This window comes from Rhipicephalus microplus, chromosome 5 (assembly GCF_043290135.1).
Source record: "Rhipicephalus microplus isolate Deutch F79 chromosome 5, USDA_Rmic, whole genome shotgun sequence".
Lineage (NCBI taxonomy): Eukaryota > Metazoa > Arthropoda > Arachnida > Ixodida > Ixodidae > Rhipicephalus > Rhipicephalus microplus.
In genome coordinates, this window is record NC_134704.1 from 217,209,137 (window position 1) to 217,236,600 (window position 27,464).

Genomic DNA, 27,464 nt, shown 5'->3' on the forward strand with positions numbered 1-27,464 from the left:
GCGTTGCCATTTGCAGTTCTAGATATTTTGGCGGGCGCTACCAATTTGTATGTCACAAATCCCTTGCCGTCTCCCACAACCTTGCGTCGCGGAGAATGTATTGGAACATTCCAAAACTTAGACATTTCCTCCATCTTCGACCTTGATGGTGAAAGTGATTTGCAGCTTAATGCATTGAAGCCATCTGCCCATTCAACTGTTCACGAAAACAATAATTTGTTTGGCCCCTCAATTGATGGCGAACTTGAAGCACCACACCGCGAAAAGCTTCTAGAACTTCTTCACTAGTTTTGCGGCTCGTTCGATTGCCAGCAGACGTCCTTAGGCCGAACGCACACCGTTGTCCATCACATTAACACCGGCTCCCAAGCGCCTCTGTGACAGCGTCCCGACCGTGTATCTCCTGTTGAGCGTCGTACGATCACCGAGCAAGTGGCCAACGTGCTTCAACGTGGCGTCATTCAGACGTCCAGCAGTCCCTGGTCTTCACCTGTGGTACTTGTGAAGAAAAAAGGCGGCTCGATTCGCTTTTGCGTCGATTACCGCCGTTTAAACAAAGTCACGAATAAAGACGTAGACCCTTTGCCGCGCACTGATGATGCCCTGGACTGCTTGCAAGGCGCTGAATTCTTCTCATCCCTAGACCTACGGTCCGGTTATTGGCAGGTCCCCATGGCACCATCAGATCGTCCGAAAACTGCTTTTGTGGCGCCCGATGTGCTATAGGAATTTAATGTAATGCCCTTTGGCCTTTGTAATGCGCTAGCCATAATCAAAAGGATGATGGATAGTGTCTTGCGTGAGCTAAAATGGAAGACATGCCTTGCTACTTGGATGATGTCGTTGTTTTCTTGCCCGATTTCGACAGCCACCTCCATCGTCTCAGTGAAGTCTTAAGCTGCCTCACGAGCGCAGGCCTTCAACTAAACATCAAGAAGTGCCTCTTTGGAGTTGGGAAACTCACAATACATGACCACGTTGTCTCAAAACAGGGCGTCCTTCCAGACCCAGAGAAGCTTGGTGCTGTTGCTGAGTTCCCGGAGCCTATGACCGTGAAGGCGCTTCGCAGCTTTGTAGGACTGTGTTCGTACTTTCGCCGCTTTGTGAAGAACTTTGCTTCGATATTCGCACCCCTGACACAGCTGATTTCTGGTGATGGACACCTCTCTGATTGGTCGCCAGCATACAATAATGCTTTTGCAACATTACGCCATCTCCTTACTTCACCACCTATTTTACGCCACTTCGACCCTACTGCTCCAACCGAGGTGCACACGGATGCCAGTGGCATAGGACTTAACGCTGTCCTTGCTCAACGCAAGCCTGGCTTCTCGGAGTATGTAGTTTCGTATGCCAGTCGCACCCTAACCAAGGCAGAGCACAAATACTCGGTTTCCAAAAAAGAATGTTTGGCCATTGTTTGGGCATTACAAAAATCGCTTCCTTAACTATATGGACGCCCATTTGATGTAGTGACAGATCACCATTCACTCTGTTGGCTCGCTTCATTGAAGGATCCTTCGGGCCGGCTTGGACGTTGGGCGCTACGTTTTCAGGAATTTGATATTCACGTCATTAACCGCTCAAGCCGCAAGCACACCAACGCCGATGCTCTTTCTCGTTCGCTCCTTCCTTCAGCCGTTGCACCTGTTTCCTTTGCCGAAGCTACCATCGGCAACATCGATACCGCTGACATGGCTTCGGAACAACGCAAGGACCCTTGGATAGCCTCGCTCATCGACGTTTTCTCCTCGTCTTCGGTGACACCACGCCAGCGCTACCTCGTGCACTACGTCGGCAAATTCCCCATTATGTAATACGGGATGCCATGTTGTACCGTCACAACTATCAGCTAGATGGTAGGAAATGGCTTCTTGTTATACCTCGCCATTGGCGCTCCAACATGTGCGCGTACTTCCACGCAGACCCTCAAAACGCGCACGCTTCGTCTTGAAAACATACGACCGGCTTCGTCAGCAATTTTTCTGGCGGGGAATGTACTCGCACGTTCGCAAGTACATATGCTCCTGCACTGAGTGTCAGCGACGGAAAACAACTTGTCATGCCTATGGCGAATTACAACCATTCCCGTGTCCAGCTCGGCCGTTTGATAGAATCGGCATCGACCACTACGGCCGACTACTTTGTACTCCTGCGGGAAATCGCTGGATTATTGTGGCCCTTGACCACATAACCCGTTACGCTGAAACCGCCGTTTTACCAGCCGCTGCTGCTCGTGATGTCGCCTTGTTCATCTTGCGTAGCTTTGTCCTTCACCATGCCCCGCCGCAGTGATCTAGTGGCTAAGGTACTCGTCTGCTGACCCGCAGGTCGCGGGTTCGAGTCCCGGCTGTGGCGGCTGCATTTCCGATGGAGGCGGAAATGTTGTAGGCCCGTGTGCTCAGATTGGGGTGCACGTGAAAGAACCCCAGGTGGTCGAAATTTCCGGAGCCCTCCACTACGGTGTCTCTCATAATCATATGGTGGTTTTGGGACGTTAAACCCCACATATCAATCAATCAATTGCCCTTCGCCATGGCGCGCGACGTGAGCTGCTTAGCAACCGTGGGCGTGCGTTTCTATCGCAAGTCATCCAGGAGCTTCTCAGTGAGTGCAATATTATTCATCGCACCACTTAAAGCTATCACCAACAGAAAAACGGTTTTTCAGAGCGCTTATTTAACCGCACGCTCGGTGCTATGCTTTATATACATATCCTCTGACCATTCCGTACCGACGTGAGCCCTCTTCTACGCTTGACACGATACTTACTTACCGCCCAGATGCTTCAGAATACTGCCCAGCCTCCGAACTTGTTCAGTGTGTCGAAGAGTGCTGCCAATTAGCGCGGTAATTTACGTCCATCACACAAGGTCTCTAAAAATAACGACTTGACCAAGACAAGCCTGCTCACAGCTTCCCTGTAGGCTCGTTTGTATGGCTTTCAGTTCCATTCCAGTCCCCCGGCCTCTCCCGAAAGTTTGCACCCAAGTACAATGGTTCGTACCTCATCGTTCAATGCACGTCACCGGTCAACTACGTCATCGAACTAGTGACACCTGACGATGACAGACGATGCCGTGGTCATGAGACAGTCCACACGCTTAAAACCTTACAATGATCCCCTTGTACTTGCTTCGCCGTGAGTCGCCAGGATGGCTCCTCTTCACCACCGGGGCAGATGTGTTGGGGAAGAGGGAAAGAGGCAGTATCTAGTTGGAGCACCTGAAAGACGACTACGACGAAGAGCCGAGATCGTGACAGTGACTGACGCCTCTTGAACCAGGCAGTTAGTTTTATTCAATGAACCCCTTTATAATATATATATATATATATATATATATATATATATATATATATATATATATATATATATATATATATATATATATTTATATATATATACATATTGCAAAACATTTATACTCTCATTGGATGTTTAGAAACCCCCTAAAAACTCACGATGCAAAGAGACGTTACACCCTACTTTTATAGGTGTTTTTGAACACCTCTAAACAATGTGTGTTAGATCGAGCTACATTCGTGCGAGTCGGGTGTAGCACATTAAAACAAACTTGAAACGATGGCAGTTATATGTAGACGCATACTTGAAGAAATGGAGCGCAATTAACGTGATAACAAAAGGAGAGACTTACTGGAGGAAATGATTCATCCTGTGTATCTTCTTTTTTGTTTTTTCTTGACCCTTTCATGTCACTTCATTCTATCAAATAAGTCTTGCCGACTTTTCCAAGCCAAACTGTTCCATAGAATAGTGTAGACACACAGGACAAATCATTTTCTCCTGGGTGTTTCTCCTTTTGTTGTCCCGTTAACTGCGCTTTATTTGATAAAATTTGCCTATGTATGTAAATGCTATCGTTTCAAATTTGTTTCATCGTTTCATCACTTCAGGACGCCCTCTCTTTCTTGACACATGTGTCATCAGAGAAAAGGTGTCTTCTATGTAAGCCATCGTATCGACGCGTTTCCGTCATGGACTGTGCTCGCGGCCAACGGTCCACACCCGAGCCTGGCCGAAGTGTCTCTCCTAGCGCGGAACATCTACAACTTCCTCCTCGACGTACGGCAGCTCTACATCGACAACTGGTTAGACCACGCACCACAGATGGAGGCATACGAGCTTCGGGAGATGCCATCCTACTCTCAGGCACTCCAGCGTGACCATCCCGGCTACACCTGTTGAGCCAGTGAAGGGAAGAAAGAGAACCAAGTGGCTCCAAGAGCAGCCGCTGCCCCTTCTACAGGCCAGCAGATCCCGTCGGTACCCCCACCACAGAGTGCGCGACCGCCATCACGTGTACCACAGTTGTCGACCCCATCTACGAGGCACACCCCGAAAAAGGCGAAGAAGGTTAATCCGGGCCAATAACGACGGCAAGCTGTACCACAATCAGCAGCAACCAGTGGCCAGAATCAACCATCACCAAGCAGAAAAAATGAGCAGCCAACATTAGCCAAGAGCTACCAGCAACCAGCAGCAGCCAACAGCAGTCGTCTAAAGGCCAGCTCTTCACGGGAGACACAACAGGCGGGATCTCCATCCCAAACCAGGTATGACCTCCGGGTATCTTGTTGTTCTACTCGCCGCGTCTGTGCAAAGGGACGTACTGGCTGTGCGAATTAGCAAACACAGTCCGATTGACATGAATTAGGTCACAGAAGAGGTCCAAATGTTCTTAAACTTAGAAAAGTTGTTGACGAAGATATATCGCATGAACTTCACGTGCGTAGTCCCGAAGAATATGTACGGGCACGTACGGCTCTGAAGGGGCTGCGCTTGTTGCTAACACCATCGATGCACAATTCTCCCAAACGGAAATGAAACAGTGGAACAAAATTCTCGATCACGCCACACAGGAGCTAACTAAGGTCACCATCGAAGACTGTAGAAAGACTAAGTGCACTAAAAGACAAGGAGCGGTATTTAGGAAATAACTTTCCTATTTCGGATTGGGAGGCTAAAAAGCTCGACGTATTTGAGCACAAAAAAGCAGTTGAAATATAAGAACCTAAGAGAAAGAAATTTGTGTGGGACAATGCCTCACCACAAGCTATACCCACTGCTGCTATATTATAAAGCCACCTCACGTTCTGAAAGATTTGCCACCACACCCCAAAGAACCAAACGTTATTAACCTTTCAGATAAATCACTTAGCAATGAAGAACTGACTGTGCTGTCACGTGGGCTTACATTGCGCCCTGAAAATAAAAAGTACGATGAATTCATGATCCTAAAAGCATAGATGACTTTGCACGAAATTTACGATCGGAGAAATATTTTTTCTATAAACCCCCGAACAGAACCCGCTATTTTGTGGGGTAATTGAATAGCATTGTACCCAGACGCCAACAGAGATTGATATCTGGATCTAAATATAGCCGCGGTTCAGAAAGATGTCATACATGCGTACAAGGTGCACAAACCAAGGGTGAATACCATATCAAGGAAAGAAAGAGAGGCACTATACGCGTTGAGCAACCACGAAGATCTCGTCATGAAACCAACAGACGAAGGAGGCGCGATTCTTGTTCTGAATAAACCGGACGACATCGAGAAAGGCAAGCGACAACTAAATGACAAACATTTCTACAAACACCTCGACTAGGACCATACCACCGAGCACAAAAAGATCATTGTGACAACCCAAAACGATCTGAAGCGTAAAGGCGTCATTGATTCAAAGCTTCAAAGGAAACTTGCTACGGTATATTCGGTGCCTGGTCGTTTTTGCATGCTGCCGAAGATTCATAAAAAGGGAAGCTCTGGCAGATCCATTATATCAGGTACGGGAGCATTAGCGGAACGCATTTCCAGTTATATTGACTCTTTAATCAAAGGCATACCACCCACACATGAACCCTTCTTGCGTAGCACAGACCATTTCCTTCGGGAAATATCAGACGTGAAAATTCCAGGTGGTGCATTCCTCATTACATTAGATGTTAATTCACTCTACGCAAATATCCCTCACGACGATGGTGTAAGGGCACTTGTTGAATCGTATGGTACCCACAACCCTATCGCATATTCAAGCGAAAAAAGTAATTGAAATCTTAAACAGACTTGTACTCGAGTTGAACAGCTTTGAATTTAACAATGAGTACATTCTTCAAATCAGTGGCATGGCAATGGGTACAATGGCGGCTCCAAACTACGCTGACATATTGATGCACCATATCGAGTACCATTTTCTTTCATCTTGTGATATTCAACCTTTAATCTACTAATGGTGTTCAGACGGTAGATTCATGATTTGGACACATCCGAAAAACGAGCTGCTGAAATTCGTAAGGGCTTTTAACCAAGTGGACGCCATCATTTATTTCACACACTCCTACGCTAACACTGAAGTAGCTTCCTTGGTGTAGTTATTTGAATGGACGATAGTGCGTTGGTAACTAACGTATACAGAAAACCTATGAACAGGCAACAATACCTTCACTTCAAAAGCTGCCACCCGTGACAGTGCAAGATCAGCATTCCCTATTCCCAAGCACACCATTTCCGACCAATCTGCTCCCGCGCTTCCTCAAAAACAGCACTCATATGCGCGAAGTACTCCTTCATCAAGAATACCCACCAGCTATCATTGATGACGCCATCAAAAATGCGGAAAATCTGGACCACGAGACTCTTCTACACCACCAAGAAGATGCCGACCAGCACAGTAAAAAAATTTGCTATTAACTTTCACGAACAACCCACCGAACATTACCAAGGTCCTGAAAAAACACTTTCGCATATTGGAACAGACCGTGCGACTATCCGAAATTTTCACTTCTCCACCTTGTGTGGTATACAGGCGGCCGAAAAGTATAAAGGACCGTTTTCAAAATTCAGAAATTCAAAGATAGGCGTGAAACCTCAAACAGGGCGTCGCCCTAGCGGGAAAAGCAGATGCAAAGTATGCAAACACAAGAAGACAACGACAGTGGTGGAAAGCATCTAAGCCCCGCCGCGGTGGTCTAGTGGCTAAGGTACTCGGCTGCTGACCGGCAGGGCGCGGGTTCGAATCTCTGCTGCGGTGGCTGCATTTGCGATGGAGGCGGAAATGTTGTAGGCCCGTGTGCGCAGATTTAGGTGCACGTTAAAGAACCCCAGGTGGTCGAAATTTTCGGAGCCTTCCACTACGGCGTCTCTCATAATCATATGGTGGTTTGGGGACGCTAAACCACACATATCATATCGGAAAGCATCTAATCGAATTTTAAGCACAGGATAACAGGTGCACTGGACTGCGACTCGGATAACGTCACATACCTTCTGGAATGTTGGGTATGTAACAAGCAAGACGTGGGCCAGACAGACACTCCGTTTAGAATTATATTGAACAACCATCGGGCTCATGTACGTTCCTTGCCAGGCCTTCCACTTTAAAAACACAGAACAATAAAAGACCACAGCTTTGATAACATCAGGGTTACACTATCGGAAAACAATTTTCTAACAACCAGAGAATGGGAACAACGGGAATCTTACTTTATCTACAAAATCAACGCGATAAAAAAAATAAAAGAACACCCAGCACTCTGTCAGCATCACGATCACTAATAGACGCAAACGCTGCTCTCTAATCAGTCCTCTGCCCCTAGCCTCGCATCGCGACACTATTATTTCCCCCTAACAAAGCTGTAAGCGTATGCATCTGACAATATAAATTTGATTTTCTGCTTTAAGCACAGCGGGAACGCACAGAAAAATGGTCCTGAATGTCGTACAATCCTCCCTTTTTTTCTTTTCTTCTTCTTCTTCTTTTCCTTCGCTGACAGGGGCAAATGCATATAATGACTATTGATGGCGGCGCCAAAATTACAGACTCTTTCCTATCTTCTGACGCCATCAACATACGCTTCAAGCGTTTAAGCTCTTCCTACCGATTTGTCGTAAACATCCAAGGAGGGCAAATCGCCAGCGGATTGCACCAGTAGGTAAAATACAAAAACGGTAGTCACAGTGTCCACTTGGGGGAAGGGTAGGTGCGTGGGAGGTATTGTAGACAAAGGAGACATTGCTCGTTAACGTTCATCTTACTCTGTTGAGTTCCTGTTATTCCTAATCCCGCCGTGTCTCTCCCGCTTCTTTCTAACCTTTCTTCCTCCTTTTCTTTTTTTGTATTTTTTGTTCATATTTTTGTTCTGTCCCATTCTCTCCTCTCTCTAGAAGCTACAAGAAGACACGAAACAGTGTAAGTATGCCTTGAAAAATCAAATGCCTTGAAAAAGACGGGGCTCCCGTCAAACCATCGGCTTAATAAATAGTTGTTATGTGAAAGCGCACCTACTTTTGTACTTATAATCTTGCGGCAACCGAAGTTGATCTGCATATAAGCATTAAATGAATGAACATATATATATATATATATATATATATATATATATATATATATATATATATATATATATAGATGTATATATATATGAAGCTGGATGTTGGAGACCTCACCTGGCTCATACGCCACGTTTATTCCATTCTGCACTTCTTCCTACTCTGCCTCTACCAACCATCGCTTCATACGTCGCACGATTCCCCCTCCCCCCGAAAGAAGGCATGAATTATGAACAAGAACAAGTAAACTAGGAGAGGTTGAAAAGCCATAAATATCAAAATTCACAATTTCTTCTGTGCTCCAGGAAAGTTCCGTAAACTTTCAGAGACTTCAGAGAGGAGTGCAGCAGTCCGGTTAACGTAGGAGTTATGGTGGGCGAGGCTGACTGTGGCGTTCTGAAGAATATAACCGCGTCCTGCGCAACTGCACTGACCATGACACGGCTTCAGCAGCTGCGGAGAACGGCCAAAGTTGGGCGTTCTTGTTGCATCGGCAGCTCGGAAGTCGTCGGGGTTGTATTTCGCGTCGTGCATAGTGAAATCCTGATGCTTCTTGCGTGCGTGCTTCTCGACAGATTGTACGAGAGTGCCGGAGTGCTTGCGGTTTGCAAGTAGTGCTTCCGCGTCTTTCTCGGCGTTTTCTGTGGTGTTGCAGTGGTTGTAATAGCCGGCGCAGGGAGCGTCTCTGGCGGCTTTTTTTTTTGTGCGAAAGTCTCTGACGTCTTCAAATGACCTTTGGTTTGGAGATCTTATTTTTAGATTTTTTTCAATCGGTGAACGCACTTCCGTTGAATATCACGTTCGTCTATTCCTTTGTTGAAGTCTCTTTTGTGGTCGCATGTGTTTGTAAACTTGGCTTTACTTGTTATGCTGATGTTCCTCGGAAGATGGCTGTAGCGGAGCCCCTTTCTGAATTGGGCATTCACTTCTTTTGAAAGTTAGTATGTCCCGTAAACAGCTGATGTATTGTGAGCTGGTGTCTTGCTGGTCGGGCATAGTTGGTAATGCGCCATCATTGCTAAAATGCTCTTTATAGGCTCCGGTAAGGTAGTCCTGTAGGAAGCTTCTGACAGGCAGCTGCGAGCAAGGTTTGATGTTTGTATTACTTCTGCATTCTTTCGGTACTTGGATTGGTGAGCTCTGGATGAGAATACCACAGGTGACGTGGCATTACTAGGCTCAATCTGCACAGTCTGCTGAACCATAGAAATAAAGTCTTGTGATGAGAAACACCTTCTCGAGTCTTCATCGCGGGGTTGGGTAGTTTTTCGATGCGTCGACAGTTCGCTTATTGTGGACACGGTGTCCATACAAGGCAAACGGTGAGCGTTTGATTTATATGCACTTGAGGAGTCAATTTGTGAAGGCTGCTTTTGACTGTGACGACCGAGTGAGGTTGTCTGTGGATGGTGGGTTACAAGCAAGTCTTCGTCGTAGTCGTCATTGTATTCTTCAAACCAAACGATCATTTCTCGTTTTATATTTTCTCATGACTCGTCGTTTTAAAATATGTGGGTGAGGTAGAATTTGAAGGCCTTACCGGAGACGTAGTCGGTAAAATTGGCGACCATCTCCCGTTCTGACCATAATGCAGCGGTTGCGTGGAGCTCGAACAGGTCGAAGCAGTTCTGTACAGGTCCATCGTCCGCTCCTCCGGTGTACTTTGGGAGGGAAGGTCAGTCGATGATTCTGGCATGGTGCTGGTCGCTGTGTGCGGCCAGGAGATGATTCCGTAGTCGATGTATGGTCAGGGAGTCTTGTGGAGAACTGCGTCGATGATGAGACACTGATTGAGCGGCTGGGAGATGTTCATCCTGTCGACTCGTGTGACGCTAGATGTGGAAGACGTGGCCTGGCTCATACGCCATGTTTATTCCATTCTGCACTTCTTTCTTCTCTGCCTCTACCAAGCATCGCTTCATACGTTATATATATATATATATATATAGTGTGTGTGTGTGTGTGTGTGTGTGTGTGTGTGTGTGTGTGTGTGTGTTTGTGTGTGTGTGTGTGTGTGTGTGTGTGTGTGTGAAAACTTGCTATTAACTTTCACGAGCAACCCACCAAACATAAACAAGGTTCTAAGACAACACTTTAACATATTGGAACAGAGCGTGCGACTATCCAAAATTTTCACTTCAGCTTCTTGTGTGGCATACAGATGGCTGAAAAATATAAGTATTGTTTAATAAATTCAAAGATAGGCGTAAAATCTCAAATAAGGTGCCACCCTTGCCGAAAAACCAGATGCAAGGTATGCAAACACATGCAGACAACGACTGTGATGAAAAGCACCCACTCGTATTTTAAGCACAGTATAAGAGGTGCATTAGACCGTGACTCAAACAACGTCATATACCTCCTGGAATGTGGCGTATGGAACAAGCAATACGTGGGCCAGACAGACACTCTGTTTAAAGTTAGACTCAACAACCACCGGGCACATGTACGATCCCTTCCAGGCCTTCCACTTTCAAAACACAGCACAATAAAAGACCACAGCTTTGATGACATCAAGGATACACTATTAGAAAACAATTTTCGAACAATCGGAGAACGGGACCAACGGGAATCTTATTTTATCTACAAATTAAACACGGTAAAATACGGAAAAAATGAACATCAAGGCAATCTGTCAGCGTTACGACCACTAAAAGACGCAAACGCTTCTCTCTAACCTGTCCGTTGTCATTACGACGATACTGTTATCTGCTAACAACGTTTTTATCTTATGCATCTGACAATATAGAAATGGTTTGCCTCTTCAAGCACAGCCGGAACGCACAAATAAGCGGTCCCGGATGTTGTACCGCCCCCCCCCCCCCTTTTTAACGCAAATTTTCTGTTCCTTCACTGACGGGAGCCATTGCATATAATGAATATCGTTGGCGGCGCCTCAATTTCCGGCTTTTTCATTCCTCCCGGCGCAACCAGCACGCAGTCGAAGCGCTTAAGCTCTCCCAATCAATTTGTCCTAAACTTAAAGAGGAACGAACCGCCAGCGGATTACACGGGAAGGTGAAATATAAGAACGGCGGCAGACTGCCCACTTGGGGAAGAGTGGGTGCGGGGGAGGTATTGTTGACAATGGTGACATTGCTCGTCTACCTCCGCCCTACTCTGTTGAGATGCTGCCCCTCTCTAATTCCGCCGTGTCGGTCTTGCTTCTTCTCCGAGATTTTCTATATTTTTTTAACGTTTCTTCCCCCGTTTCGTTGTTTTGTCTTTTATCTTTTCACTTTTATTTTGACCCCTTCCCTTCTGTCTCGACAGGCTATAAGAAGAAACCGAACATGTGTAAATAATATGCCTTGAAAAAGACGGGGCTCCCGTCGAAACGTCGGCAGAAAAAGCAGTCGTTCTGCGCATCTACTTTCACACACCCACCCACCCACCCACCCACACACACACACACACACACACACACACACACACACACACACACACACACACACACACACACACACACACACACACACACACACACACACACACACACACACACACATATATATATATATATATATATATATATATATATATATATATATATATATATATTCATTTATTTAATGCTTATATGCAGATCAACTTCGGTTGCCGCAAACTTATAAGTACAAAAGTAGATGCGCTTTCACATAACAACCATTTATTGAGCGGACGGTTCGACGGGAGCCCCGTCTTTTTCAAGGCATTTTAATTTTCAAAGCATACTTACACTTTTCCGTGTCTTGTTATAGCTTCTACAGAAAGGAGAGAATGGGACAGAAGACAAATATTAACAAGAAATACAAAAAAAAAGAAAAAAGGTTATATATATATAAATATATATATATATATATATAAGGGAAAGAAGTGTATACCTAAGGGCTCGTTTTCCGTGTTTTTAACACAATAATAATGAGATATAACAGACAGTAATGCCAAGGAATGTACAGGGGAAGTTATTAACATTTATGGAATGTAAATAAGAAGAAAGAAAAGTGGATGAAAAAACTACCAACTGTAAGCAGGAATCGAACCTACGACCTTCGAATTACGCGTTCGATATATATATATATATATATATATATGTATATATATATATATATGAGATATAACAGACAGTAATGCCAAGGAATGTACAGGGGAAGTTATTAAGATCAATGGAATGTAAATAAGAAGAAAGAAAAGTGGATGAAGAAATTACCAACTGTGAGCAGGAATCGAACCTACGACCTTCGAATTACGCGTTCGATGCTCTAACCACTGAGCTATCACAGCGGCCCTCCCTCCATCCACTTTTTTGGGTTTATCTGTGAATTTAGAAGTAGGAGCGACAGTCAGCGCCATCTATAAGCCAAACAACGAGTGTGAAAACACTCTTATGCGCATGTTTGGCGTCACGTAGCACGTGAACTTATTATGAGCGGGCAGCTGATTAATTGTCCCTCTTATACAACCTAAACACACCAAGTCTGCCAGTACGAGACCCTCGTTCAATGAAATAAGGGAAAGAAGTGTATACCTAAGGGCTCGTTTTTCCGTGTTTTTTAACACAATATTAATGAGATATAACAGACAGTAATGCCAAGGAATGTACAGGGGAAGTTATTAAGATCAATGGAATGTAAATAAGAAGAAAGAAAAGTGGATGAAAAAATTACCAACTGTGAGCAGGAATCGAACCTATGACCTTCGAATTACGCGTTCGATGCTCTAACCACTGAGCTATCACAGCGGCCCTCCCTCCATCCACTTTTTTGGGTTTATCTGTGAATTTAGAAGTAGGAGCGACAGTCAGCGCCATCTATAAGCCAAACAACGAGTGTGAAAACACTCTTATGCGCATGTTTGGCGTCACGTAGCACGTGAACTTATTATGAGCGGGCAGCTGATTAATTGTCCCTCTTATACAACCTAAACACACCAAGTCTGCCAGTACGAGACCCTCGTTCAATGAAATAAGGGAAAGAAGTGTATACCTTTTCACACTCGTTGTTTGGCTTATAGATGGCGCTGACTGTCGCTCCTACTTCTAAATTCACAGATAAACCCAAAAAAGTGGTTGGAGGGAGGGCCGCTGTGATAGCTCAGTGGTTAGAGCATCGAACGCGTAATTCGAAGGTCGTAGGTTCGATTCCTGCTCACAGTTGGTAATTTTTTCATCCACTTTTCTTTCTTCTTATTTACATTCCATTGATCTTAATAACTTCCCCTGTACATTCCTTGGCATTACTGTCTGTTATATCTCATTAATATTGTGTTAAAAAACACGGAAAAACGAGCCCTTAGGTATACACTTCTTTCCCTTATTTCATTGAACGAGGGTCTCGTACTGGCAGACTTGGTGTGTTTAGGTTGTATAAGAGGGACAATTAATCAGCTGCCCGCTCATAATAAGTTCACGTGCTACGTGACGCCAAACATGCGCATAAGAGTGTTTTCACACTCGTTGTTTGGCTTATAGATGGCGCTGACTGTCGCTCCTACTTCTAAATTCACAGATAAACCCAAAAAAGTGGATGGAGGGAGGGCCGCTGTGATAGCTCAGTGGTTAGAGCATCGAACGCGTAATTCGAAGGTCGTAGGTTCGATTCCTGCTCACAGTTGGTAATTTTTTCATCCACTTTTCTTTCTTCTTATTTACATTCCATTGATCTTAATAACTTCCCCTGTACATTCCTTGGCATTACTGTCTGTTATATCTCATTAATATTGTGTTAAAAAACACGGAAAAACGAGCCCTTAGGTATACACTTCTTTCCCTTATTTCATTGAACGAGGGTCTCGTACTGGCAGACTTGGTGTGTTTAGGTTGTATAAGAGGGACAATTAATCAGCTGCCCGCTCATAATAAGTTCACGTGCTACGTGACGCCAAACATGCGCATAAGAGTGTTTTCACACTCGTTGTTTGGCTTATAGATGGCGCTGACTGTCGCTCCTACTTCTAAATTCACAGATAAACCCAAAAAAGTGGATGGAGGGAGGGCCGCTGTGATAGCTCAGTGGTTAGAGCATCGAACGCGTAATTCGAAGGTCGTAGGTTCGATTCCTGCTCACAGTTGGTAATTTTTTCATCCACTTTTCTTTCTTCTTATTTACATTCCATTGATCTTAATAACTTCCCCTGTACATTCCTTGGCATTACTGTCTGTTATATCTCATTAATATTGTGTTAAAAACACGGAAAAACGAGCCCTTAGGTATACACTTCTTTCCCTTATTTCATTGAACGAGGGTCTCGTACTGGCAGACTTGGTGTGTTTAGGTTGTATAAGAGGGACAATTAATCAGCTGCCCGCTCATAATAAGTTCACGTGCTACGTGACGCCAAACATGCGCATAAGAGTGTTTTCACACTCGTTGTTTGGCTTATAGATGGCGCTGACTGTCGCTCCTACTTCTAAATTCACAGATAAACCCAAAAAAGTGGATGGAGGGAGGGCCGCTGTGATAGCTCAGTGGTTAGAGCATCGAACGCGTAATTCGAAGGTCGTAGGTTCGATTCCTGCTCACAGTTGGTAATTTTTTCATCCACTTTTCTTTCTTCTTATTTACATTCCATTGATCTTAATAACTTCCCCTGTACATTCCTTGGCATTACTGTCTGTTATATCTCATTAATATTGTGTTAAAAAACACGGAAAAACGAGCCCTTAGGTATACACTTCTTTCCCTTATTTCATTGAACGAGGGTCTCGTACTGGCAGACTTGGTGTGTTTAGGTTGTATAAGAGGGACAATTAATCAGCTGCCCGCTCATAATAAGTTCACGTGCTACGTGACGCCAAACATGCGCATAAGAGTGTTTTCACACTCGTTGTTTGGCTTATAGATGGCGCTGACTGTCGCTCCTACTTCTAAATTCACAGATAAACCCAAAAAAGTGGATGGAGGGAGGGCCGCTGTGATAGCTCAGTGGTTAGAGCATCGAACGCGTAATTCGAAGGTCGTAGGTTCGATTCCTGCTCACAGTTGGTAATTTTTTCATCCACTTTTCTTTCTTCTTATTTACATTCCATTGATCTTAATAACTTCCCCTGTACATTCCTTGGCATTACTGTCTGTTATATCTCATTAATATTGTGTTAAAAAACACGGAAAAACGAGCCCTTAGGTATACACTTCTTTCCCTTATTTCATTGAACGAGGGTCTCGTACTGGCAGACTTGGTGTGTTTAGGTTGTATAAGAGGGACAATTAATCAGCTGCCCGCTCATAATAAGTTCACGTGCTACGTGACGCCAAACATGCGCATAAGAGTGTTTTCACACTCGTTGTTTGGCTTATAGATGGCGCTGACTGTCGCTCCTACTTCTAAATTCACAGATAAACCCAAAAAAGTGGATGGAGGGAGGGCCGCTGTGATAGCTCAGTGGTTAGAGCATCGAACGCGTAATTCGAAGGTCGTAGGTTCGATTCCTGCTCACAGTTGGTAATTTTTTCATCCACTTTTCTTTCTTCTTATTTACATTCCATTGATCTTAATAACTTCCCCTGTACATTCCTTGGCATTACTGTCTGTTATATCTCATTAATATTGTGTTAAAAAACACGGAAAAACGAGCCCTTAGGTATACACTTCTTTCCCTTATTTCATTGAACGAGGGTCTCGTACTGGCAGACTTGGTGTGTTTAGGTTGTATAAGAGGGACAATTAATCAGCTGCCCGCTCATAATAAGTTCACGTGCTACGTGACGCCAAACATGCGCATAAGAGTGTTTTCACACTCGTTGTTTGGCTTATAGATGGCGCTGACTGTCGCTCCTACTTCTAAATTCACAGATAAACCCAAAAAAGTGGATGGAGGGAGGACCGCTGTGATAGCTCAGTGGTTAGAGCATCGAACGCGTAATTCGAAGGTCGTAGGTTCGATTCCTGCTCACAGTTGGTAATTTTTTCATCCACTTTTCTTTCTTCTTATTTACATTCCATTGATCTTAATAACTTCCCCTGTACATTCCTTGGCATTACTGTCTGTTATATCTCATTAATATTGTGTTAAAAAACACGGAAAAACGAGCCCTTAGGTATACACTTCTTTCCCTTATTTCATTGAACGAGGGTCTCGTACTGGCAGACTTGGTGTGTTTAGGTTGTATAAGAGGGACAATTAATCAGCTGCCCACTCATAATAAGTTCACGTGCTACGTGACGCCAAACATGCGCATAAGAGTGTTTTCACACTCGTTGTTTGGCTTATAGATGGCGCTGACTGTCGCTCCTACTTCTAAATTCACAGATAAACCCAAAAAAGTGGATGGAGGGAGGGCCGCTGTGATAGCTCAGTGGTTAGAGCATCGAACGCGTAATTCGAAGGTCGTAGGTTCGATTCCTGCTCACAGTTGGTAATTTTTTCATCCACTTTTCTTTCTTCTTATTTACATTCCATTGATCTTAATAACTTCCCCTGTACATTCCTTGGCATTACTGTCTGTTATATCTCATTAATATTGTGTTAAAAAACACGGAAAAACGAGCCCTTAGGTATACACTTCTTTCCCTTATATATATATATATATATATATATATATATATATATATATATATATATATATAGGTTGCACAACTCAGCGACACGCCGAAATGCGTCCAGATGCAGCGCCAGCAGCTGTTCCACCGGCGGGAGAGAGGAATCTTCCTAGCTGCCGATGATCACAATGGTCTCGGATCAAAGCTGCTTTCCATTTGCATGTGTCATGGGGAGAAAAAGCGCCGTGCCACAAAAAGCACGCGTACAAAAAGAATTATCTCCACTTGCCACACGGAAACTCAGCAACCAAAGAAAAAGGACCGGGCCTACGGCAGATGTGCCCTTCTTATGAGCGTGAGTGAGAACCACGTTGGACGGCAATCGTGAATAGTAGGCTTTTGGCGTCCTTTTCACAGGTAAAGCAAGGATAACGAAGATATCAAGTTTTCAAACAGCAACAATATATTAGACTAAACACGACATACGGTATGGTCAGCCCAGGGACACGGCGCTGCTATTCAGCGACCATGATTTCGGGTAGCAACAATCGGGCAGTGCTGGTGACAGCAACCATTCGTCGGGGCGGCCAAGGCCATTTTCTCCTGGGCAGCGCGCAGGCTGACCTTTTTGACGAGCGCAGGTGTACCGGCTATCTCTGAATAGCCGGTGCGCGTGGTTCCCACAATTTATATAGTAGTACATACTAGCTTTTACGACACAAACCGTAATCATACAATGTTAGCTTATGCAACAAAAGCCTAATTGTACAACGTTAGCTAATCCATCACGAAACAAGTGGTTATCACTAATTGCAACGATGTCACCAGGAAGTCTGTTCTTCTCTTTTGATGTAAGAGGCAAAATTGAAGAAAGGTTTTGTGTTGAATTAAAGGATACCTACTTTGTCTTGGTGATCAATACGGCAGGATATGTGCTGAAGACGCAGTAGTAGCTTGATTGATTTATATGTAGAGTTGAACGTCCCGAAACCAACAGATTATGAGAGACGCCATAGTGGAGTGCTACGAAAATTTCTAACGCCTGTGGTTCTTGACCGTGCACCCAAATCTTTGCACAAGGGCCTACATCATTTTCGCCTCCACCGAAAATGCGGCCGCCGCAGCTGAGCTCGAATTAGTCGCTGATCATGCAGGAAGGGATGGTGATACATCTTGTGAAACTTTATTAAACGGGATACTCTTCTACTATATGTAAAGAAGGCAGTGCAGGAGAAGTTCCCATGGTTTTAATGCTCGTGGTTCTTTCATAAGTAGACGGTATGAAACGAACTGAGGCATTTTGAACAAGTTGAAGGGAAGTTTCCAAAGTATTATTGGTGGGTACAACTTATACGACTGTGGCGTATTTTAGTTTAGAGCGTATTAGTGTTTTGTAAAGCTGCAGTTTTAAATCATGTGGAGCATCAAAAACGCCAGGCCTGCGTGGCAGGCATGGCACAGTCACAGCGAAAGCGAAAAGAGCGGTCTTTCAGAGCTTTTTTTAAACACTTATTGGGTAGCTGCTGCAAGCACAGTTGCTGGATACCCACTACAGCATTGATTATAATAATAATTTCTAGGTATTAGGCTGGCATTTGCTATGCTATCCTTCGTGAATCTTCTAAGAAGCGTGATATCAGCTAAACACGTGCAAGACATTTTGACCATTATTTCATGAAGTGGCTGACGACGGTGAGAAATCATGCTTGAAGTGGCTTTGCACCACAGGTAATAGGTGATCAACAAGAAGCTTTTGTAATTGGTTGTAGCATTGAACGACCCACTCATTAGGCTATTCGCAGTTTGTGACGCCTGTTTGTTCTTTTGCTGTTCTAAAACAGTTCATTACTCATATTAACGCTGTTGCTTTCCTGACATCGAGCCTACCTAAGGCAAGTTTGCGAGCAAGCCCCAAACACCGGCGTGACTCAATGGTGGAATACCGGGCTGGCACGCAGCAGACCCAAGTTCGAGCCCACCTGTGTCCTTGGTACTAAATATTTTGCTTATATTTCGTGCGACAGTGATTACGGACACGGATGGTGGCGGCAGAGAACTATGGTGCCGCGCGTGACCCGAATTTTGATCTCATAACAGGTTTCGCTGTAAAAGTTATGTTGCAAATAGTCAAGCATGTGGATCGCATTGTTAATATTGTATTAACGCGATGGCATCAGGGAACTTGTGTCGCAGAAATACCGCCGTCGGCCCCGTTGGTTGTGAGCGAGAAATTGTCTGTGCGTTCGTGAGTGAAAAAGCAAGTTACAAAGATCACCGTGGGAGGCGCTACTCGTCCACGCGTGTGCACATGATAACATTCAAAAAGCCGTGCATTCCAAGAAAAAGAGACGTGCTCAAGGTCACGAGGCGCGGTAGTTTCTTTGCCCCCGCCACCCTTTCCTGCTTAGCTTCCAGCGCTTTCGTCGGCACGAGAGAAGAGATAGTGCAATTGCAGCATGCGGCAAACCTTTGTAACTCCACTCCCATGTGACGGATTCTTAAAATTTTTGCGGTGTTGAATTTGGGAGGCGATAAGCTCTTCTAGTGAATTGATTTACATGATTACTTGAAAAGGTGTCACAGGGCCCCTTCAGCGCATTTCGTTTGATAGGTGTCATGACGAAAATGGGCTCATTCTGCGATTTGTAGGCGCAACTTGGAAGCCCCGAACAACGGCGAAAATAGCCGGGATAGTGCAGCCATCACCGCTAAAACACACAGGAACTTTCAAACAGCTCTAAAAGTGAACATAATAATGATAATGACTTTATTTCGCATCAAGGATACATGATGCAGGAGACCTGCAGAAAAAGCTGGCGTGATGCCAGCTTGACAAGGCCGCAGGCCCCCCTTCCCCCTCCCCGAACACATCGCAGCAGCGGTAACACTTTCATAAAAACATTCGGGATCATACGCGTAAAATAAACAGGTCTATGACAAGAAAGAAATCATCACTGTACATGTGTGATAAAACGAAACGTCTAATGCTTAAACAACAACAAAAAATCTATTTCAAACGATGCAAAAAATGTTGGCGTATTTGCCTTAAAAAAAGGAAGCATTTGCGTAATACATCCGAGCGAAGCATACAAACATGTACACGACAAAAATGAGCAATCAACACTGTACAGGTGTAACATATTAGTACATATAATGCTATAAAGAAATAATTTCGCAATCTGAAATACAGGCGCATTTGCCTTGTAGAACACAGAAAAAATCATCATAAAAGAATATGCCTAATTTATTGCTTTGGCAACACCACAAATGCATACTCATTTCCTAAAACAGAAAAAACAAACAAGACACCAAGAAACATATCGTGAAAAAAAACACAAAAGCAGTATACAAAATGCACGTCAACAAAAACAAAATACAAAAATTCATTCTTTAGAAAATTGCAAGTAACAGAAACGAGTGATCATGACGTCTGGAGGAAACGATTCCGCAGTTGTTTAAAGGTGATTTTTTCTAAGTCAGTTTCGTTATCCCTAAGTTCATTTAGTAACCTTGGAAGTTTATTTCCCAACGATTGAAGACCGTATGTGGTTCTAAAGGTTCGAACAGTCCACACTTCATTTTTCCGGGTATTATACTTAGGCTGGTTGAGTATTGAATCTGCCAACTGCTTTAAAAACGGGTTAGAGTTTTTTATGTCTTGCTTATATTTCTTGGACAGAAGAAAATCATACATTTTTATTACTGGCATTACGTTGTATTTTTCAAATAAGGAACGAGTATGATAAGTACGTGGCACGTTCTCTACCGCCCGTACAAACCTTTTTTGCAACATATGAAGTTTGTTTATGTTTTCTTTAGAAGTTGGAGCCCAAACTAGATGGCAGTAATTGATTCTTGGTAAAAATAAGGTATTGTAAATTAACAACAAAATATTCCGAGGAAGCAATTGCTTGTTTCGGTACACAAGGCCGACTACCTGAGAGACCTTCGTAGCTAAGAAGTGTATGTGGTGATCCCATGATAAGGTTTCTGGAAATATTACTCCTAATATTTTAAGAGAAGGGACTATCTCGACAGGGGTGGAATTCAAAAAGATTGTTTGTTTTACGATTTCCGCTTTATTTTTAGCATGAAATACCATCGCCTTAGTCTTTGCAACATTTATTTTTAGACCGTTTTCTCTTGTCCATTTTTCTCATCTAATGAGCAGTAGATTTGCATGTGTTGCATGTGTTGCATGTGTTGAAAAAACTGATTTTCCTGTTGAAAACATATTCGTATGATCTGCATATATTATAAATTTCACGTTAGAGGAGATGTTCACGATATCATTATTGTAAATATTGAAGAGGAAAGGTCCCAAAATGCTTCCCTGTGGAACTCCTGCAACGATTGACAAAGAATTGGAATTGCAACCACCCAGGCTAACAATCTGATTACGGTGTTGCAAATAAGACTGTATTAATGATCCCAACGTTCCCCGAATACCGTACCGTTCCACTTTTTCTATAAGTAATTTGTGGTTAATGTGGTCAAAAGCTTTCGTAAAATCTACGAACAACCCCAACACAACGTTTCCCTGTTCGAATCGCTGATAAATGTACTCTTTCTGTGCCATGAGAGCATATTCTGTACTGAAGCCTTTGCGGAAACCATACTGCGAGTCATGAAGCAACTGAAACTTCCTTTCAAAATTAGTCAGCCTTTTTAATATTAGTTTTTCTAATGCCTTCGGTAGGACTGGCAGAATGGACACAGGCCGGTAATTCGACATGTTATTTCTATCGCCTTTGGATTTTTATCGACATGTTATTTCTATCGCGTAGATGGACATCCACGTCCATCTAGCGAAAAACATATCATGCCTTTTCAGAGGCGTTGATCAAGCAAACAGCAAACGCTAGATAATGTGCTGATATTTGTGAGGTATTGTGAGACTCTTTATGGCCTCCGAGATGGTGAGCGTGCGGCGTGTATCTTGGAGGCTATGCGACTCTTGATTTACATAAAAAACCTGTATGTACCATTCGCGAGTACACGCTGGTGCGAGCTACTGTGTGCGTGGTTGTGCGTGTGTTTGTTTGTGTTTGTATGTATGTGTATGTAACAAAACCTATTAATAAGTGTGCACTTAGTGAATGAAGTGTGCACTATGAGCTGGATTTTGCTATCGCGTTCAACTCTTAAAGGCGAAGCTTAAGGGTACCCCCATTTTTCATACTATATTCAAATTGCTCAATTCAGCACGGCTAGCGCAAACAATAATATGCATCTACTGTAATTTTGGTATCATCCCAAGAAGCCAGCAACGCCTTCAACGACGGAGGGAGCGCCGTCGTGATTTTCCTAGATATAAGGATGTATTTCGATGTCACCAAGCGCAACTTTATGCTGAAGGTACCCTGAAACGGCTTTTGAACTTATGTACAAGCACATTGGGCCAGTAGAGAAAGTACGAAGGCTCATTTGCAGACTGATTTAGGTTATCTGCGAAAACTGTGAGATATAATACCTTGCTTTAAAGCTGCGAATCACTGCAGGTAAGTTAGTCTCAGCCAAACGCGTTTTCAATCGCCGTTTCACAGTGCGACATCCTCTAGCGGTGCGACATAACCCAGTCTACTCATCTGATTGGCGGTGGAATGCACCTAAATAAGATAAGCTGGTGGAGTGGCGGCACCTTTTGGAGCAAATATCCACCACTCAGCAATATTCGTTTCTGTTGCCAGACGGCAAGTGTCTTGTCGGGAGCACTGGGTGAAAGGCTCCAAGACTGCGCGCTACCTAATGGCATGCATTGTCGGAGGTCATGACTAGGCAAAGCTGAAATCGCGGAGTGCGCTCTTGAGAGCTCAGCGATCGCCCTTGGTGCCAGCGTGTCACGCATAGAGAAGGAATCTCAGGAGTGAGAAAGAGGGCATGATATAATTGTCTGCAGCGACCTTAATACACAGCGTGTCACTAAATTCACGGTGTGATTGGTTGGATTATGATGTGTCCTAAACGCTGACAAAACTTCAATAAACTTGCAGAGTCCCTTTATGTGAGCATCAAGACCATGCCTTCCGAGTCAAACTTCACCAGCTTTTTTAATGCTACCTATCTGACCGACTGCAACGAGTAGTACTAGATCGTGTCGTGTCCTTTACTCGGCCAGTATACTGTAGGGTGCCACATGGCTCAAAATTGGAGTATGGGAGAAGAGGGTGTTGGAGTTCCAGCACTCACGCTCTGTTCACGAATTTTTATCGCAAGTTTCCATCTTTCCCGTCTCGCCTTTCTTTTAGGAGGTATACTTTGGGTTCGAACGTAGCCACCAAAATATCAAGACAGATAAAACTGAATACATAATATTTCACTCTAGAAAAAAGCAACTTCAATTTGCAAGCTCAACCTTTGTTCAAGATATTGCACTACTCCCACGAGCAGCCATCTTTAAGCACGTAGAGGTCATGTTTTACCCGAATATGAACATAGAAAATATGTTCCAAGCTAGCATGTGGTTGTCAATCGCTACTAAAAGCACCTGATTGTTTTAATGCAACAATTTTTTGCATTCAAGATTTCGCACTGGTCCACAGTCACTTGAACAGCTGCATAGCATCATGAGGCAGTACAGATAAAACCCATACCAAGTGTATTTTCCACCTAGACAAGATTGTAATATAAATTATTACGTTCTCATACGAGATAATACAATACAACTGTTTCAACAAATACGTATACTACCACTGGAATATGTTCATGTCTCTATCCAGTGTTGCCGATATAGTGCAAAGACTAATGAAAAATGATGGGCCATTTTTACCAAGCACTTTCGCGTTACCTGCGCGCTGCACAAGATCAGCAGTGAACTTCTTTAATTTACCTGTTGCCAGAAACACCTGTGGTCGAATGCTTATATTGCATCACAGTGGTCTCATTTGGAACGTCATACGACTGACGTGAGACAGGCGAGTAAATTTGCTGTTGCGATGAAGTACCTTATGCCCAATTATTAGAAGTTACAATTGCATAGGTCAATATTTTTCTGTGGTTATTTCCTGTTTCAGTTATTCATCTTTTTTTTTATTTGTGGTCCTCCGTCACTGTTGATCGTCACTGTTGATCGTCCGTCACTGTTGTTGAGTGTTGAACACTTGATCGATTACGCTAGTATGTCACAAAATTGGTTCCACAAATACCGCGCTAGTCTATGATACCAAAAAGTGTTTGCGAGATTATGTGTTCAGTGGATTTTAACGTTACAATTAAAACAATGACAATAAAGGCTCAGCAATGCGTGACTGCCAGATTTATACTTCGTGCACCAACGCGCATTGTGTGCAGACCCCTGCAATGAACATTAGCTTGTGCTCATTGACCCATTGTTTCTTTCAGGCATTATGTGGTGGTACTATAATACATAAGAAGTTCGTGCTCACAGCTGCCCACTGCATGCATTCTAAAGACGCCAAGACCGAGTTCACCCCCAGGAACCTGCGGCTGCGGGCGGGTAAATATGAGTATTCAGTAATTATGCCATAGGACATCCAAAATATTGCACGGTAAATTGGACTGACAACAGTCCCGCTTTTTTCAGATTTCGTCTATGCCCTCGTACCACTTGTCAGTAAAAACCGTCAACATAAGAAACGTTTGTGGTGCTAATGCTTTCACCAGATTATTCAGTCCTCATCCTAAAAACGTGGTGTCGGTACGGTGGCTAGGGTATTTAGCTGCTCACCCAAAAATTGTATTCTAGAAGCTATTTGGGCGCGAGTTAGTGCGCACTTTCACTAATTATGTTCTTTGTGACAGAAAGCTTGGAACATTAAGCATGCAATGAAAGGATAGATTAGCGCCTACCACCTATTGCTTATTTATGTAGGAACAGACGGTGTGCATTCTTTGGCGTATGTTTTGCATGTTTACGTGCGCCAAGTGTCGCGCAAACGAAAGTGCTGGAATCAAACGACGAGGGAGGTATTAAAAGCATTTAAAATACAAGGAAAGGGTAAGCATGTGTCAGTGACACAATATATGCGCTATATAGATGCGAGTTATCTATTTTTATACACGGCTTTCTGGTTGCATATAAGTCGTCAATTTTTCACGCATATGCGTGAAAAATGCGTGAAATGCATGCGTGAAAAAGTGGCACTGTTTTTCGCTTGATGCTTTTGTCATCACCGTCATCATCGTTATCCCAATTTACGTACCCTTATGGGGCCTTTTCCACGAAATTGCATAAACGGGGGAACAACAGATTCGATAACAGCATGTCAATGTGACACAGGTCATTATAGTGCATCTAGTTACAATATAAAATGTATAAACGAGAAAAAAATAAACATTAAAATTACAGCAAAAAGGTGTTAGAATTCCAAAAGCTCAGTTAGCGATATTGAAATAGAAAGAGAAAATGATAATATTGCCGTCACAAAAGTATAGTACATTAAAATATAGTAAGGTGGCAGATTAGGTGTTAAAAAACTAAAAAGACAGTTGGTAGTAGGCGTTCATCTGTCTGCCTTGCTTAAACACCTTCATGTTCCATATGTGCTCCACATATACCTATACCATGTTCAGAAAGGCAAAACGCACCCTCGTTTAGACGGAAGCGAAACGCTGGGATTTATTTTTTAGCCAAACGAACAGCACAAGAAAGAAGACAGATCTCTACTGACCGGAATTGTTGACAGGACAGCATTGCGTGTTGTATTCTTTCTGGTGGTGTCGTTTCGCGCTGAAAAAGCACTTGGTATTCACACCAACTAGCCCACCATCTCAATCTGATAGGGGTTCGTGTGCCAACAGTTAGAGAACTACGCTAAAGAACCCCCAGGGGCCCCCACGCAGCACTTGAGAGGAAGCACACAGGAGTCAGGGCGAACTGTTTATTGGGCGAACTTGTGCCCAGCAAAACAAGGCCAAACACAACTCACAGCAGCAGCGGCGTGAACAGTCGTCGGTCGACGGGAAAAGACTGACTAGTGGCGCACTGCGCCGGCTTTTTATACACGCGTCATATCGCGTTCTCGATTTATTTCTAAAGCTCCAGAAGTTACTAAAATGTGCGCGTCAAGCATGCAAAGTTTCAAGAATGATCCAAACGGTTCCAGCGTAGCATGCAAGATAAACGCGGCCTGCGTTGCGCTTAACAGAAAGTGATAACAATGCTCCCCGCAAACAATCACAACGAGCGCGCGTGTCACTGGAAAGTGATAGCGGCTTTCTTCGTAAACCAAAAGAACCGCACGTGTCACTACCCCCCCCCCCTGAAAAAAAAACATCGTCCCGATGCTAAAGACAGAACATAAGAGAGAGTACATGCAATAAATTACAATAACAATGCGTCACAGCTAATCAGCGCGCATAATAAGGTTAAAGTCGCACCACGTGTACGACTTCGGGTCGTGCACGGCGTCGTTGGGATGACGTTAAGCCATCGGGCACGACCTCATAGTCCAGTTCACCACGACGTCGGACTACGTTGTAGGGTCCAAAGTAGCGTCGCAAGAGCTTCTCAGACAATCCCCGTTGTCGCATCGGCGTCCAGACCCAGACAAGGTCGCCGGGTTGGTATTCGGTGTGGCGTCGTCGAAGGTTGTAGTGGCGCCTGTCGACCGTCTGTTGGCTCTTGATACGCAGGCGGGCTAGCTGTCGAGCTTCTTCAGCGCGATCCAGGCAGCTGGCGACGTCGAGGTCTTGTTTGTCGGTGCCGACCGGTAGCATGGCGTCAAGCGTCGTTGTTGGGCTCCGTGCGTAGACGAGCTTGTATGGAGCAAACTGCGTCGTTTCCTGCACGGCCGTGTTGTACGCGAAGGTTACATACGGGAGTATGGCGTCCCACGTCTTGTGTTCGACGTCCACGTACATGGCCAGCATGTCGGCGATGGTCTTATTTAGACGCTCGGTGAGGCCATTCGTCTGTGGGTGGTACGCGGTGGTTCGGCGGTGGCTTGTCTGACTGTACCTCAAGATCGCCTCCGTTAGGTCAGCCGTAAAGGCCGTACCTCTGTCGGTGATGAGGACCTCGGGGGCTCCGTGGCGGAGGACGATGTTCTCAATGAAGAACTTGGCGACCTCGGCGGCAGTGCCCTTGCGCAAGGCCCTTGTTTCGGCATAGCGGGTGAGGTAGTCAGTCGCTACGACAATCCATTTGTTGCCAGAAGTTGACGTCGGGAACGGCCCCAGTAAGTCCATGCCGATTTGTTGGAATGGCCGTCGAGGTGGTTCGATGGGTTGCAGAAGTCCGGCTGGCCTAGTTGTCGGCGTCTTGAGTCGCTGACAGTCTCTGCATGTCTTTACGTAGTGTGACGTCGGCAGTGAGGCGAGGCCAATAGTACTTCTCTTGTATTCGTGACAGTGTGCGGGAAACACCAAAATGTCCGGCTGTCGGGTCGTCGTGTAATGCTTCCAGAACCTCTGGACGTAACGCTGAAGGCACCACGAGGAGGTGGTCGGCGCGGAGTGGCGAGAAGTTCTTCTTTAGGAGGACGTTGTTCCGCAGGAAAAACGAAGCCAGTCTTCGGCGGAATACTTTCGGCACGTCGGCGGTCTTGCCTTGCAGGTAGTCCATGAGGATCTTGAGCTCTGGGTCAGCTCGTTGGCGTTCCGCGAAGTCGTCGGTACTTATGGGTCCCAGGAAAGAGTCGTCGTCCCAGTCATCCTGGGGCGGCGGATCGACAGGGGCGCGAGACAAGCAGTCGG

The 27,464-nt window shown here is 44.5% G+C and overlaps 1 protein-coding gene and 9 non-coding genes across 21 annotated transcripts in view; 9 read left to right on the forward strand and 1 right to left on the reverse strand.

Moving 5' to 3' along the window:
- LOC119173521 (complement factor B) overlaps positions 1–27,464 on the forward strand; it is a 1,265,978-nt gene that overhangs the window by 908,169 nt on the left and 330,345 nt on the right. For all 12 annotated transcript variants that reach the window (XM_037424323.2, XM_075896490.1, XM_037424324.2 and 9 more), the window contains one exon: positions 24,150–24,264. In XM_037424323.2, coding sequence (XP_037280220.2) covers positions 24,150–24,264 — 115 coding nt within the window. The remainder of the gene's footprint in view (positions 1–24,149; positions 24,265–27,464) is intronic.
- TRNAT-CGU (transfer RNA threonine (anticodon CGU)) lies at positions 12,542–12,614 on the reverse strand. Its single transcript has one exon. It is a non-coding gene; the product is annotated as a tRNA-Thr (tRNA).
- Positions 13,413–13,485, forward strand: TRNAT-CGU (transfer RNA threonine (anticodon CGU)). Its single transcript has one exon. It is a non-coding gene; the product is annotated as a tRNA-Thr (tRNA).
- TRNAT-CGU (transfer RNA threonine (anticodon CGU)) lies at positions 13,870–13,942 on the forward strand. Its single transcript has one exon. It is a non-coding gene; the product is annotated as a tRNA-Thr (tRNA).
- Positions 14,327–14,399, forward strand: TRNAT-CGU (transfer RNA threonine (anticodon CGU)). Its single transcript has one exon. It is a non-coding gene; the product is annotated as a tRNA-Thr (tRNA).
- Positions 14,783–14,855, forward strand: TRNAT-CGU (transfer RNA threonine (anticodon CGU)). Its single transcript has one exon. It is a non-coding gene; the product is annotated as a tRNA-Thr (tRNA).
- TRNAT-CGU (transfer RNA threonine (anticodon CGU)) lies at positions 15,240–15,312 on the forward strand. The gene has a single exon. It is a non-coding gene; the product is annotated as a tRNA-Thr (tRNA).
- On the forward strand, positions 15,697–15,769 carry TRNAT-CGU (transfer RNA threonine (anticodon CGU)). Its single transcript has one exon. It is a non-coding gene; the product is annotated as a tRNA-Thr (tRNA).
- Positions 16,154–16,226, forward strand: TRNAT-CGU (transfer RNA threonine (anticodon CGU)). Its single transcript has one exon. It is a non-coding gene; the product is annotated as a tRNA-Thr (tRNA).
- On the forward strand, positions 16,611–16,683 carry TRNAT-CGU (transfer RNA threonine (anticodon CGU)). Its single transcript has one exon. It is a non-coding gene; the product is annotated as a tRNA-Thr (tRNA).